This window comes from Theropithecus gelada, chromosome 6 (genome assembly GCF_003255815.1).
Source record: "Theropithecus gelada isolate Dixy chromosome 6, Tgel_1.0, whole genome shotgun sequence".
NCBI classification, from domain to species: domain Eukaryota; kingdom Metazoa; phylum Chordata; class Mammalia; order Primates; family Cercopithecidae; genus Theropithecus; species Theropithecus gelada.
In genome coordinates this window covers 144,501,561-144,518,035 of record NC_037673.1, presented here as the reverse complement: position 1 = coordinate 144,518,035, position 16,475 = coordinate 144,501,561, and the positions used below count along the sequence as shown (strand labels likewise).

Here is a 16,475-nt window from a genome sequence, read left to right as displayed (position 1 = left end):
AATTGAGTATAACACTTACTGGTTTACCATGCACAATGTGCATTCATTACTGTAAGTTTTCTGATCTGTGCCACATATTGGTCTCCAGTCTCTTGGACATGCAGTCTTTAAGCCTTTAATGTATCTGGAACAGTTCACCTGCAGTTGGAACAAAAAATAATGTCCTGTATTCCCATTCTTAAATTCTATTCTTGTATCAAGATGGTGAAGGGGAAGGAAGTGGAAAGAGAACTAGCCTCTTCAGCTTTTCAATGAACACATCTGGAAGATCTTCTATGAACAGGGTGTTGTGCTACAGAAATAAACAGACCAGAACATGCCCTAAATAATAAGGGAATTTTTTGTTTAACAAGGAAATATCAATCTCTCCTTTAAGGGTTCTAATGAAAGTCTAAAGGAATAAGGAATGTGAAAAATGCTCAGAAAACTTAAAATGCCATACAAAGATAAAAGTTTACTTTATCTGCAATTCTTTTACAAAGAGTTTCCTTGTGCAAGCTTTAGAGAAGGAAATACCACCAGGAAGGTGCAGAGCAGACATATTTTTACCTCCAGAGGAATTACACGAGTTCACTGTGAACCAGTTTAGCGGCTTTCACAGCTCTATTTGCACTTTCACTATGACTTCATTTTTACAAAGACCACACAGAGACAGTTGCACTCACCTTTGTCCCTTTTGTTTGATCACCAGAAGAGAGCGAAGCAAGAGTCAATTGAAGAGGAGGAGTTGGAGAAAGAACAAATTGCACAGTTAGAATTGAAAGCTAAATCCCCATTGTTCACGGTAACCAAAACCCACTTCCCAGCAATAATCCTTGCCCAGCCCAGCCCTAAAAGAGGCCATTTCTTTATGAAAGCCCAAACTCAGGATCAAGATAGAGATGTATGTGGCTCTGCTTTAAAAAAAAAATCCAGTAAGGAAAGCTCTGCTTATTAAGAAAGGGCTGTCACAGATGTCCAAGAGTTCCTGTAGGCATTCCCCCAATATGCTGGGATGGGTTATAGTCCCAAAGCTTTATAGGTCGTTTCTGAAAGGACCTGAGGCATCCTGATCAGGAATGGAACATACAGCCACAATCCTTTTATTCCTCTCCTCAGTCTCTCTTCCTTACACTAAAGATCTGACCCATCTCACTTTTATTAATCAGGTCAATTCAAACAGATGCCTTCTAAATTTTCTTTAGTTATTAACATTTACAATTTAATGAAGGCTGAATATATTACAGTTAACATAAATGCGTGACTATTGGAAAGAAATCCTGACTTGCCAGATAGAGAGGTAGCCCAGGCAGTGGCTGCTAGAGCAAGGATGGCAAAAGCAGTGAAGCCCTTCATAATGATGATAAATGCCAATGATGGAGATATGCTGCTCTGAGCCAAGGAGTCCAGAGAGAGACGAGTGGTCTATCCCATACAGGTATAAATACACACACAAGGCAGGGTACCTCCCACATCCAAGACCAACATTTTCAATGATGATTGTCTGTTAACTCAAGATAGGGTATTTGCTTCATTTGTCAAGGAAAACCACATGCCAAGCCACGTGGCATTTCAACATGCCAAAGGTCATGTTGCAATTTGATCTCTAATGTGGAAATGTTGGGAGTGAGGCCTACTGGGAGGTGTTTGGGCCTTGGAGGACCCCAAAATATATGCATTTCTCATGAATAGATTAATGTCCTCCCTTGGGAGTGAGTGGGTTCTCACTATTGCAGGACTGGATTAGTTACCAGAAAGCAGGTGTTATAAAATTGAGTTCAGCTTCCTAGATTGTCTCTCTTCCTTGCTCTCTTACCATGAGATCTCTTTGAACATGCCACTCACTTTTATGCTTCTCCACCATGTTTTGACCCAGAATGTAGCCTCACCAGAAGCCAGTCAGATGTGGTGCTATGCTCTTGAACTTAGCTTGCAGAACAATGAGCTAAAAAACCTCTTTTCTTTATAATTTACCTAGCCTCAAATATTCTGTATAGCAAAACAAAATGAACTAAGACAGCTAATCTGAGGGTAAGCATCCCTACCAGAAGTTCCGGAGTAAACCCTTAGAGCTGGAGCTCATCCAGCTGCTTCTTCTGAGTGTATAGGAATAGCTCCTGGGTAAAGAACGATGTGACATTTCCTGTTCAACTCCTCAATGCCTGTTCTATAAACAAGGGCTAGAACATAAGCAAATATGTTTAAGTGCTCACTTTTAGAGATAGTAGCAGTACAATTTCTGGCAACTTTTTTTACTTAAAACTATAGGAACAAAGTCGATTCCAAAGTAAGAATATAATGGCCGACAACCTTTCATTGTATAACTGACCCTATGGATTTCTTTCATGTAAGTCAAGGCATTGGAATTTACTTTTTATCACTAACCCCATTGCTATATGTGGATTAAATCTGCAAGTGTACTTTCTTCTACCTCATATCCTGTAGATATAAAGTTGAAATACTCTATAAATAAGCAGAAGTGACCATTTCTGCAGATAATCGACAATTTTCTAAGATCACTGAATACAAATTCCATTCCTTTTGCCAGAAAACACAATCAGATAGACAATATTATTCATACAGAGAACACATGACTAGGATTCATGAGGCTAAAGGATGTGGTATAAAGAACATGAGATTACAAGCCATTCACTTACATTTTTATTTCTGATTTACACACATTTAGGTTTGCTCAGAAAATCGCTGTTCCTCTCTGCTTCAGGCTCTCCATATGTTAAGGATATTGGAGAAATTATCTCTAAGTTTCTGCCAGTTCTGTCACTCCAGGATTTTATCAGCCGTAAAGAAATACCTTTTCCTGATTGAGATCTTTGTCAACTACACATTACATACTTAGCAAACAAAAAAAATTAATTAGTTGAAAGTACAATGTTAATTACAAAAAAAAAAAAAGACACTTAACAGGATACTTGTTCTGGGGTCATGTTACTCTTTGCGCTCCTTTTTAGCTGCAACTTATCTAATATTTCTGAGAACCACCTCATGATTATAGCCTTCTTGAGGGAGAGATGGGAACATTTCATAAGTTCACATCTCATGGAACTAGCTTATTTCCAACAATACAAACTGTTTCCATCAGTGCTAACAATTTTTAATTTGTACTTGGAAGAGAATGCAGAATTCCTAAGTTCTTTGAAAAATAAGTTCCCTTCTCTATCCTTGTAGAGGCTTTATGTTACTGATCAGAACTGAGAGTGTCTGTCCTAAATATTACTCCCTTTTAACATTCTTATCTTTAAGGTCTAAGTTTGCTCAACCACTTTTAATGAGCAATTGCTTCATGCCCAACATTGCGATCAGCAGTAGGGATAAAAACAATAATAAACTCTCTTGTTTTTTAAAGAAGTCACATTCCATTGAGACAGACCAACTTGTAAATAACTAACTAGTAAACAGTAAGAGTAATATAGGTGCAATATAGGTGTAAGGACAGAGTGTTATAGGAGCATAACAAAAGAATAAATAATTCACATTCATATGGGGAAGTGGGTCATGGAAAGCTTTTAGAATAAAGCAGCATCTTTACTGAGATGAAAAAAATAGTATAGAGTTTGGAGAGAAAATTTCTCCAGTGGAAGGAAAAAGGGGAAGAGAAGGAGCAGGGATGGATAAAGTGGTTATGTTAGGAAGAGGGGACATGTGGAAACAATTTCGAGAAAATCATTCAAGTGTAGATGGGAAGGAGAGCAACACAAATGTTGAGGCTGAAGAGGTAAACAGAGAACTCGTGTGTCAGGAGAAGCCACTTCAAGGTTTTAAGCACAACACCATCAAATCCTAACTTCAGGTAATTACCACAGGGGAGAATGAAATGAAGTAGAAGAGAGTACAGCACTGAGATCTGTTATAAAGCTGTTGTAGTCAATCAGGAAAGAAGGATGATAGCTGGAACCAAATGTTTATCAAATTTTGTGGTTACATGAAGGATGAAAGGGAAAGACGAAGACAAGGAGAATGCATAGATTTCAGGTTTGCCTAGTTTTGCTTTGTTCTTATGAAGTTTGGCTGCTGAGTAGGATTTTTCAACCAATTTGAGTTGGGAAATTGAATAGATTTGTGTTTTGAAGAGGTCATTTCAAAACAAACAAGTTGTAAAAGATACAGCCCTTGTGTTGTTCTCCTTCCCTTCTACACATGCCCCCTCTTCCTAGCATAACCACTTTATCCATTCCTGGTCCTTCTCTTCCCCCTTTCGTTCCATTTTAGAATTTTTGTCTCTCCAAACTCTATACTAATTTTTTTCATCTCAGTAAAGATGCAGCTTTATTCTGAAAGTCTTCCATTACCTCGTTACCCTACGAATGTGAATTATTCATATTACAAGCAAGTATATTGCAGAAGGATATTGCAAAAGTCTGCGGAAGTGATAAAGAGGGTAGAAAATACATGTTAAAAAACAAGGTAGAGGCCGCATGTGGTGGCTCATGCCTGTAATCCCAGCACTTTGAGAGGCCAAGGCAGGTGGATCACCTTAGGTCAGGAGTTCAAGACCAGCCTGGCCAACATGGTGAAACCCTGTCTCTGCTAAAACTACAAAAAATTAGCTGGGCGTGGTTGCACTCGCCTGTAATCCCAGCTACTCAGGAGGCTGAAAGGAGAATCGCTTGAACATGGGAGGCAGAGGTTGTAGTGAGCCAAGATTGTGCCACTGCACTCCAGCCTGGGCAACAAGAGCGAAACTCCGTCTCAAAATAATAATAATAATAATGTAGAATGCAAGGTGTCCATAGACTTGAGAAATAGTTCAAAGCACTGCAGCAAATTAAAATAAAGTACCTAGAATGACCTGCAGGAAGACGGCACATCATCCCTCAAAATAATCCAAGAAAAACTGTTACATGGTCAAATGAAAATTCCATCACGAAAGAAAAATATTTTAATTGATTTTTTTTCCAGGCACCTATCAAAAAGTGACAGTCTTTCTCTCTGTTCTCTCTTCATGCTTGAAGAATGATTTATTGTCATATGCTATTTATTTAAATCCTTAATTTCAGTACTGGAAAGAAAAGGGGATCTCTGTGCCAGGATGGTGCCCAGGAAAGAACAGGATGTCCTATTCTGCTTCTTTCTACAAAAAGAACTGTTTGGGACATCACTCATCATTAGTAAGGTCCTCAGCGAGTGTCATTTGAGGACTCATTCACAATCTAACTGGGTTAGATATTAGAGTAACCTTGGTCAAAGTCAATCAAGAAGACCACAACTACACTAGTTAGCTCTGCTGCTCTAACAAAGTACCAGAGGCTGGGTGGCTTAAACAACAAAAATGTATTTTCTCACACTCTGGAGATGAAAAGTCCAAGACCTAGGTGCCAGAAAATTCTGTTTCTGGTGAAGGCTCTCATCCTGGTTTGCAGGTGGCTACCTTTTTGCTCTATCTTCAAATGACCTTTCCTTGTGCACATTCAGAGAGAGATCTCTGGTGTTTCTTCCTCTTTTTATAAGGACACCAATCCTGTTAGATTAGGGTCTTTCCTTTATAATCCATTTAACCTTAATTACCTCCCTAATAGCTCTATCTCTAAATACAGTTACTGTGGGGGCTAGGGCTTAACCTGTAAATTTTGAGGGAAAAATATTCAATCCATAAAATAGCACATAGATTTGGAGTACAAATGTGAGCTTCTCTATGTGTTTTTCTTGATTTCGAGTACATATTAAGTTTTATGTAAAAGTGGAACTTTAAAAATTATCACTGTTATTATCATAAAATGAAGAATGTTGTTGGTGTTTGAAGGTGTGGGAAGGGGCAAAGAGAAGACAAGTTGCAAATAAGGATGAGAGCCAGACATTCATCCATTGCTGAGCTAGTTGTTCTACATCAGGGAAACTACAGCCCCAGGGTCAGATCCAACCCACCATGTGCCTTTGTAAATAGAGTTTTATTGGTACATAGCTGTGGGAACATGTTTACATAATATAAATTTATTTGCATTTGTTTATACAATAGCAGCAACAAAAGAGGTTATATATTCCACAAAACCCGAAATAGTTACAATTTGGCTCTTCACAAGAAAAGTCTGGAGATCTATACTCTAGACAAGTGCTCTCTTTAGTTTATTTCTTTTTTTTTTCTTTAATACTGTGTTATAGTACTTAATCCATTTTATTAGAGTGAAAACTAGGTACAAATAAACAACAGCAAATCCTGATCCAAGATATCCACAGGACATGAGTGCTTATTTAAAGGAAAAGATTAAAAACTGGTGAAGAAAATGGTATGTTTCAAGAAAATTAGGAGCAATGTATACTTTTGCATTTTCTAAAATTATTATTTTTTAAAATTTATGTGTCAAAGATATTTTTGAGGTTAAAACGGAAAAAAATCACAAGGAAATTAATTGAATTAGAGAGTTTATTGAATAGGCAAATTCTGACAACTTACTGTTTTTATATTAATTAATGATAAGCATTTATTGAGCACTTAATGTATATGAGATCTTCAGTTTGTGGCATTGATAAACTATATAATATAATCCTCATTGTAACCTGTAAGGCAGAAATTATTAGGCCCCCTTTTATAAAAGAAATGAAGACCCAGAGCGATAAAGTAGCATTTTCGTTGTCATAGAGTTAGTGAGTGACAAAGTCAGGATTTGAGCTTAGATCTGCTCAGTTCCGAAGTATCTGCCCTATTGTGGGATGGCAAATACCTGGTGTTCCTGCCTTTGTTACTTCTGCCCTGTGCTTATGACAGGAATTACAAATCAACTACAGAATTATCTGCTGTTGGTTCCAGAAGTAACTTGATGTTTTGTTTCATTTTTAATTTTAGATTCAAAGAGTAAATGTGCATGTTATCATATGGGTACATTGTATAACGGTAGACTTCTAGTGTACCTATCACCCAAATGGTGAACATTATATCAAATAGGTAATTCTTCAACCCTCATCCCTCTCCCATCCCTCCTTTTGGAGTTCTCAGAGTTTAGTATCTGTCTTTATGTCTATGAGTGCCACTTATAACTGAGAATATACAATCTTTGATTTTCTGTTTCTGAGTTAGTTCACTTAGGATGATGGCTTCCAACTCCATCTATGTTGCTGCAAAGGACAAGATTTCCTTCCTTTTAATGGGTGCATTGGATTCTGTGCTGTATATATAGCACATTTTAATCCAAGCAACTGTTGATGGATACTTAGGTTGGTTCCATGATTTTGCCACTGTGAATTGAGCTGTGATAAACATCCTAGTGCAGATGTCTTTTTAATATAATGATTTATTTTCCTTTGGTCAGATGCTTAGTAGTGGAATTGCTGAGTCAAATGGTAGTTCTATTTTTAGTTTTTTGAGATGTCTCCATACTGTTTTCCATAGGGTTTTAAATAATTTATATTTTCATCAAGAGTGTGTAAATGTTCTCTTTTCTCCACATCTTGAGGTATTTCTGATGCCTGAAAGAAATGGGAAGGCTTCAGGAGGACTTCTAATACGAGAAAATAAGGAGTTTGAAAGGGATAGATCTCTGAAAACCCTTAATGCAAAATGAAATCTGAAGATCATGTTATATAGAGAAAATACGTATTTGGGAGTAGTGGACAGGTGGGGCTGACAGAAGCATTTTGGCTTTCTTTAGTCTCATCTCAGCATTATTTATCACCTTCTGGTTTAGAATTTTAGGTCTAGTTTTGAAGCCTCAGTGAGATAGGCCTGGTTTTCATCTACCTCCTGTCCATCAGGATATAACTTAAGTAACTCAAAGATTAGTTTACTTGATATTTGGTGAATCAATTTATTTGTTACCATTTTGACATAGATGCAATTTTATAAACACTCCTAGTTTGTAGACCCCCCAAAAGAAATCAACTTTCAGCTTTTTAAATCCCAGGTAATACATTCTACACATTCACACTCTTAACCCCAATCCATGAGCCTCACTCTATTTTCAACTTTATTTTCCTTGGTCTTGTTCTATCCCTGACCTCTGCACCCGCCCCGCCCTCCACCTTCGATTCTTACTCCTGAGGTCACTGGGCCTCTCCTCATTTCCTTGTCTCATCCCATTCCAGACTATTGTATCCTCTACTCCACTCTATCTCTAAGCCCAACTCTGTCTCTGTACTCAGAGTGATTACCAAGAATTGGTAACGTCTTAAGGACGGGATAAGAATGTCTTTTGAGTATATTAATAATCATAAAAGAAATATAAAGGATTTGTGTTTATATTCTAATCAAATATTCAAAATGACATAACAAAACACCTTCTCAGAAAAGCATATGTTTTAGCCAGAAAAAGAGTTTTTCTGGATTTCCTAGAAGTGAACAGGAAGAAGACAAAAAATCTCATATGTCATAGGCACTCAGAACCCATCCTGTACATCCCGAAATTGCCTAATAATAATAATAATAATAATTCAACAGGAATTACTACATATTTCTCATGCTTGAAAAAATTACTTATAGGCCCTTCTTCTTTTTTTCTTAATGTAACGTAGAAAAGAATGCAGCATAAGGGATAATTTATTTTCACTCAGTTACGAAGGAAAAAGATCTCCAAATCCTATTTTAATTGAGCTAGTAGAGACAGAAAAAAAAAAGAGGGGAAAAATAACAAATTAACTTCCCAAATCCAAGTAAGTCTGTCACATCAGGCTAGTTCTTCCGGAGCTGAGAACATCTTGCAGCAAAATGGATTTTCCATATAATTTCTCCCTATGGAGTGTATAGTGTATTCAGAATTAGCCCAGAATTTTCAAGTGAACAAAGCAACTAGGTAGACTAGGGATTTACAGGGTTTTAGCATAGAGGAAGGTGTTTACAAGCATTTCATCCATCCCTACCTAGTGCCTGCATTCCTTCTCTGATTTCCCACGTCCATTAGCTCACGGCAGCACTGTGTTGCCTAATACAGTGACCTCTATCCACATGTATCTCTTGAGTACTTGAAATGTGGCTGGTCCAAAATGAGATGTGGACCATCTCAGCTTTTCATCAAGAGTGTGTAAACGTTCTCTTTTCTCCACATCCTGAGGTATTTCTGATGCCTGAAAGAAATGGGAAGGCTTCAGGAGGACTACTAAAAGGAGAAAATAAGGAGTTTGAAAGGGATAGATCTCTGAAAACCCTTAATGCAAAATGAAATCTGAAGATCATGTTATATAGAGAAAATACGTATTTGGTAGTAGTGGACAGGTCGGGCTGACAGAAGTGTTTTGACTTTCTGTAGTCCCATCTCAGCATTATTTATCACCTTCTGGTTTAGAAGGTGTAAAATATACACTAAAATCAAAGACTTAGTAAATTTCAAAATGTATATTGATTATATTAATAGTTTTGCTATCTTAAGCTAAATGAAATATATTATTGAAATTAATTTTATAATTATTAATTATTTGTAGCTTCTAGAAAATTTAAAATTGCATATAATTGTAAACCTTCCGGCTTAGAAGTGTAAAATATACACCAAAATCAAAGACTTAGTAAATTTAAAAGTTTATATTTATTACATTAATCGTTTTGCTATATTAAGCTAAATGAAATATATTATTGAAATTAATAATTTTATAATTATTAATTATTTCTAGCCTCTAGAAAATTTAAAACTGCATATATGGCTTAAATTACATTTCTATTGGAGATTGCCACTTTAGAGGCTTACACAAATTGGTAATTAATTTTCTTAGTTCTTCCCAGATTATGTGTACAAGGCCGTGATATAGGAAATTGTCAAGATGTAACTTAATGAATAGACATGAGAACTTACTGGTTTGTGTCTTTGGATGGGACCTAAATAACTGAGAGGCAGTTATCCCATTCATGAAAATGTAGAAAGGGGAGCTGGTATGGTAATGAATAGTTAAGATGAAACTGATTTATAGCTAGTTTAACTGTATAGCTGTTGGCTGCTGGGAACCCGTATCTCCCCACCTCTCTTCTAGACAGTCTTTCTCAGCTATGACAGCAACTTAAGCAGGAATAAAGTGAGCATTCTCTGTCCACCAATGGGTTTAGCCAGACAAAAACACAAAAGGGTAGAGTTTATTCAGTTTCTGTAAAAGCAAATATCTATTATCCAGACAGTGACAATGAAGCCTCAGAAAGGGTGTTCTGCTGAGTTTGCTTTTATTGAACAGGCAGTTGGACAGGCAGCATTGTAATCAGGACATTTTGAGGGCTCAGACTTGGTGGAGATTGCTTTATACCCTCAGATTACGGAGTCTAGGAGGAAAGAGATGGAAAAGACTGAAAATCAGTGAGTCTATTCCCAACAGCTCTGTATTGTTTTCTATAGCAAATAAGACAAGCTCCAAAGAATTCTTTGTATATACAGAGGTGAAGGTAGGTGATTCAGAATTGGGGTTTATTTTTTCCCTCATGGCTTTCAACAATCTTCCCGTCATTCATCCTAGAAGAGAAGATGGGTAAGTTAGATACTAGAACCCAGAGATATTGCAGAAATGTGGGCTGTATATTTAGAGCTGCATCTTAATCAAAGAAATACATAGATTCTGCATTCTGCAAAGAACTAACAGTTTAAAAATCAGTTTCACAATTTTATCCAGTTTGATACAACAAATATTGAGCACCTAGTATGTACAACGTGTTGAGGTGGACACAAAAATGAACATGGCTTAATTCTGCCTTTGATCACATGCAGCCTTCATGCTGATAAAAAAGAAGTAGGTATAATTAGCACCATTTTGTAGATGAGGAAATTGAGCTTCAGAGAAGTTTAGTAACTTGCCGCTGTCATGTTAGGTCATAACTTGAATTCAATTCCTGTAACATGAATGTTTTTCTACTATAGTTTGTTGTAGGCCACTAGAATGTAATCAGTTGTCTTCGTTTGCCTGACTCATCCATATATTTGAAATCAACTTTTAAAACATTAAATCAGTATTTTAAAAATAATCTTATAGGGGGTGAGGGCTTCAGGAATTTTCTTTCACATAACTGCACATCTTCAACTAGTACCACCTGGGGCATGAGCAGCACTGTCTCTCCACTTTATTGCCTATATCAACTCCAGGCAGTTTTCTTTGGTTTGAAAGTAGCAAGCTTTGGTCTTCCTGAATCCTTGAAAATCTGTCATGAAATTGACAGATATAGATAAGAATTTTCAAGTGAACCTATCAAAATGCATAATAATAATGTAGAATGCAAGATGTCCATAGACTTGAGAAATCATTGAGAAATAGAGATAAGAATAGTCATTTATTTATCTCACAAAACAATACTGGTATTTTTCTTAATATAGAAATTTCCTTCCAAACTAGCAAATCATCTTTTAATTGAGATAATGCCTTCTCGAGAGCACTTAGTTTTCAGAATCTCCTGACAACTAAGGAATGGTAGTAGAGCATTGGAAACGAAGTCGGGACATCTACATTGAACCCAATGTATTATACTGAGGGACTTTAGTAAGTGACAGTTTCCCCCAAGATGATTTTCTGTAAAATGGGAAAGACAGTGATCCCTGCCCTAATCAAATGACTATTGGAAGGAAACAAACAGAAAATGTACATAAAACTCTAAAGACCTATGTAAATCTTAGTAGTTACTGTATAATAGTTATTGTATAATAAGAAGTATTATGTATTTAGTAACAAAAGTGTGAGTTCCAAGATACTCGACGTACTTTTCCAGGAAAGTTGTGACTGCCTGGACTGTTATTCTATTCTTGAGATTCCAGACTTCCTTAGAGAAACTTCCACCCAGAAATAAAGTTCAGACAATAGGCTCAACTCCAGTATATATATCCTTACTAGTCATCAGAACAATGCTAGGCCATGACCAGTCTCTACCACCTGTACCCAAGATCATACCCTTGAATCTTACGCAGGGACCTGAAGTTCCACCTGTGTCCAGGACACTTTCAGTTTTTGTTTCATTAACTAACAGCATAATAATTTCTGTCATTATTAATGTCTGCTATGCAACTCCAGTGGAAAGCATACACCCAGAAATGGAAGAACGGCACTCCTTTACAACACCTTGTGTGCCGAGTCCCGGCAAGACTCTTCATTATTTAAAGAAATACATCTTACCAATATAAACCTATGGCAAATTCTTTACAAAGTAGTTTTTCCACGTTGCCTACACAGGATGAGAGTTACAGGGAAGTGTGGTCTAAGGTGTGGTCTATTGGACTGGCATAAAGCTATTTTGACCTTTGTCTCCTGAGATATATGTAAAGGTGAGTTTGTAAGGAGGGGGAACAGTATATTCTGTCAATAAAATGGGAGCAAACTACTAAGAATTTCTATATAATAAGACAGCAAACACAATATAGGGACTAGAGTTAAAGTTTAAATTCTCTTTTTATGGATTCTGGTAAAGAACCAGAATAGAGGTCTTTAAATGGGTGGTAAATAACATTGTCGAGCCCACATGAGAAAGATAAGGTCTTCTGATTTCATTCCAGTCCTCGGCTTCCTCTACACTTCTTTCAGCTGCTAATGTGAAACTAGGAAGACTTTAGCTTACGATTCTTGTTTTCACAGTTTCCCATAACAAAGATTGTTGGGTAGACATTTTTAATATGGCCTTATCTAGTATTGCTTGACTAAGATTTTCAAATCTGGCTGAATAGTTTCTGATTCCATTATTGCCAAAGCTTTCTGTGGCAGTGGAATGGAGCAAAGAGAATGTGAATAATAATAAATAGCTTTATTAAATATAATGCATTAAAATGTTGTTTATTACATATAGTTTTATCACACTACAATTGAAAATAATTTATTAAAAATAAATAAGCACTATACCATGGTCTGTTTATCTAAGTTCATACTTTGGACTCTTCTCTTTTTCTAAATTCATACTTTGGTCTTAGGCATAGTAATAATAGTAACATTAATTTTTCAGACATTGTGCCAAATGTATAAAAGTCAGTCTTTATTGAATATTTTCATAGTTCATTGGGATATTTGGTTTAGAGTATTTATGTGATTTGCCAAGAGTCTCATATAGGAAGCACAGCAAAAACTGAACTTTGCACTGACATTTATCCCAAAACAAAATATTTTTCTCTTATTTGAAAGTTCCTATTTTTTCATGTTATATACCATCTCCCTGAGGATGACTATTTAAATAGCCACCAGGGAGAATGTCAAATTCAGTAATGCATGTTGAAACATCCTTTCAGGAGTTTAAATGAAATTGGTCAACTTTTAATGCTGGAAAATAATTTAATACAATGCAAAGTTCAAGAATATGGGCATTATATAGAAATTGTTTCAATCCAACTCTGTCACTCTCTGACCTCTCTTGGTCTCTGTCTCATCTTCGTATTGTAGATCACAGAAGATAAAACCTATCCTGAAATAAGAAACGTTATATTGGAGACATTGCTCATAAACAATCTATTAATGAATCCATTAAATAGTTCAAAATATTAACTGCTGCATTATTTTCACTTATTTCAGTAATTACTTAATTATCCTTATAGTGAAAATGTGACCAATTCTGGGTCACCTGACCTAGTGTTACCTCTCTGGCCAGATAAATCTCTGTTACTCAATGGAAGAGAACAAAACCAGAACCCACTACTCCTCACAGCGTAACCATGGAGGCCAGTCTATTCTGTACTTACAGACGCGGGCTTGCTGGCAGCGGTTGTTTCTGGGGTGCTGCTCTCCTCACACTTCCCTGTACTGAGGATGTGTGTATTTGTTTGGCGTATCCTAAAACAGATCAGAGGATGCTTCAACAATGAGGAAGTTCTCAGTTATAATAAGAAAATAAATAAGGACCAACGCGCAGGACATTTGGTATCAAACCAAACTGCATTTAGAGGGAGGATCTGGGATCTGCATTCAACTATTTCCATTTTCAGTAGGTATCGTCCAGGCTGTTTCTCTTCTGCTCCAGATTTGTCCCCTAGCCCTGGACCTATCCTGTCACATTTCATTCACTGATATAGTTCATAAAGAATGTTGGAAATAAACTTGGAGATCATCTGGTCTAAAGGTGATCTCGCATTTACAGATGCGAGAAATAGATCGGAGAGAGATGTTTGACTATATTGAGTACCAGTAATATGACTTGGGGAAAAATATAACAAGACACAAATGATACAGTCTGAGTTTTGTGGTTGGAATGAATCTTAAGGAGTATAAATTTTAACCCTTTCACTGGAGAAATATTATGAATCAGACACATACTTGTTTGCTTCTGGTAATGGGAAACTCATTATCTATCAAAGCAGTGCAATTTGTCTTTTGGCATTGCTTAAGTTGAAATTGCTCTCCTATAACTTTCTCTAAAACCTTGGAAATGAATATTGTTTCCTTTTGCCTCAGATAACCTGATCCTTCTTTATAATATATACTCCCAGCTCTCTTAACCAAACAAACTATCCTGAGGCATGTTTTCTTAATATTTTCATCATTTCAGTTTCTTACTCTAAAGTTCCCTTAAATAGATCACTTGTTATGGGTCTATAAATTGATGAAAATGTTGAAGAAAATTTTATGGATAATTTAGGCTCTGACATTTACAAGAAAGAAGAATTGAAGGATTTCTGGGCTGCAGATAAGGTATACATAGTAATGGAATTCCTGGGCAATTATATTTATTGCTTAAACAAGAATTCTTAATTTTTCTTTTTTTTTTAATTATACTTTAAGTTCTAGGGCACATGTGCACAACATGCAAGTTTGTTACACATGTATACATGTGCCATGTTGGTGTGCTGCACCCATCAACTCGTCATTTACATTAGGTATATCTCCTAATGCTATCCCTTCCCCCTCCCTCCTCCCCACAATAGGACCCGGTGTGTGATGATCCCCTTCCTGTGTCCAGGTGATCTCATTGTTCAATTCCCACCTATGAGTGAGAACACGCAGAATTTGGTTTTCTGTTCTTGCGATAGTTTGCTAAGAATTTCTTAATTCTTAAAAACCTATAAGGTCTATGGATGAATTTCAAGTACTCCATGAGCCTAATTGTTCACATCACATAATTCTTAAAAAATTTCTTGAAAGGGGTAACTTTCTTCATATTATCTAAGGAATCTTTGGTCTTTGAAAAACTAAGGAATTTAAGTGGAGATAAAAGAAAATTGTATTTAGACCCAAATCAATAAGGTCAAAATCCTGTCTGATTTACTTCCTACCATTGTAACTTTAAACAAATTACCTGGACTCTCTGAGCCTCAGATTAACCTTCTGTACAATAAAGATAACAACATTCCATAGCAGTTTGCAAGGATTCAGTGACTGAAATCTGAAAGTGCCTTATCTACCGTGCCTTACCTATAGATGAAGGATTATATTCAGATTTTATGCTTTTAAGCATATGACCTGAGGAGCGCCTTTTTCTTTTAAATATTTTTCCAGGATTAACAAGCAGGATATCAGGGAGTCCTATCCTCATGTTCTAGGCCTTGCTTATAGCGTCCTAAGAAGGATAAAGTAGTACATGAACTGCAATGTAGGTCTGGGGTCAGGTGAGATGGAAAAAACAAGGTTTGTCACCATTCTCTCCTTGAAAGCTGGCCAAATGGTGGCCAGGAGAAGGGAAGGGATGCACGTAGAGGCAAGGGGAAATTATTTAAAAATTCAGACAGCATTTGAGCAGAGTAGCAACAACAAAACTAAAGCCAATAATAAGAATATTAAAATGAATCCCTTGTATTTAACTTAAGATAAAAATATTTTTATATCTAGCAGTTCTCAATCGTCTGTGAAGTCAGCAGCTCAGAGAACTGTCTCCATTTCTCCAATGAAGGGAGTGAGATTCAGAATCATGAAATAATATGCCTCCAGATACTCAGATAGTCATAAATATGAGAGCAGACATCAGATCAGCCATTTACTTATTGTTCTTTCTTTTGTACAGTGCACTTTCCTTTGGCAAGGTACTACTTCTCTCAAGAGGCGAGGTTAAAGAAATGGGGAATCTGTAGCTATATTATAGTAACAGGAGCTTTTAGATATTATACACTGGGCTGGGTTTATATAGCAGTACTCCTCTACTGTTTTTATCCACTACACACAGAATGAATGATATTCACACTCCCGTGACTGTACACAGGCTTATCCCTATATTCTGTAATTGTAACCCCACTATTTTTTTTTTGTTCTCTTTTACTCAATAGAGCATATAGCAATGTAGGTAAGCAATTTACCAAAAGAATAGCCTTAAATCTTTTCTATTTTACATATAAGAAAGATAATTCACAAATTTTGAATTTTTAATTTCTACGATGAATAAATTATTTGCAACAGCCTTCGAATTTATATCGGTGCATTACTATGGGTTAACACTCTAGCTGAGAAATTCTAAACTGGAAGATATGAGGGGGCAGCTTGAATACTTACAGGTTTTCATGACAGAGCATGCAGGGATTGTTGTAGGTTTGGCCATCGTCACCACAGACAGGCTTTAAATCCTTCGGACAAAGATAACCTATCCTGGGCAATACTCGGTAGTCTTTGCACATCTCAGAATCCTAAAGAAGCAAAACATAAAGCAGACTTACTTTATGGCATTCAAAGAGATGGATGGGCTTAAGAAAACCTCTTGAGTT

At 36.5% G+C, this 16,475-nt stretch overlaps 1 protein-coding gene across 2 annotated transcripts in view; it reads right to left on the bottom strand.

The window, feature by feature from the left end:
- Positions 1–9,967: 9,967 nt before the first annotated feature.
- SPINK5 (serine peptidase inhibitor, Kazal type 5) overlaps positions 9,968–16,475 on the bottom strand; it is a 75,124-nt gene continuing 68,616 nt past the window's right edge. For both annotated transcript variants that reach the window (XM_025387904.1, XM_025387905.1), the window contains 3 exons: positions 16,267–16,397; positions 13,533–13,623; positions 9,968–10,346 (listed from right to left, as the gene is read on the bottom strand). In XM_025387904.1, coding sequence (XP_025243689.1) covers positions 10,338–10,346; positions 13,533–13,623; positions 16,267–16,397 — 231 coding nt within the window. In that variant the 3' untranslated portion in view covers positions 9,968–10,337. The remainder of the gene's footprint in view (positions 10,347–13,532; positions 13,624–16,266; positions 16,398–16,475) is intronic.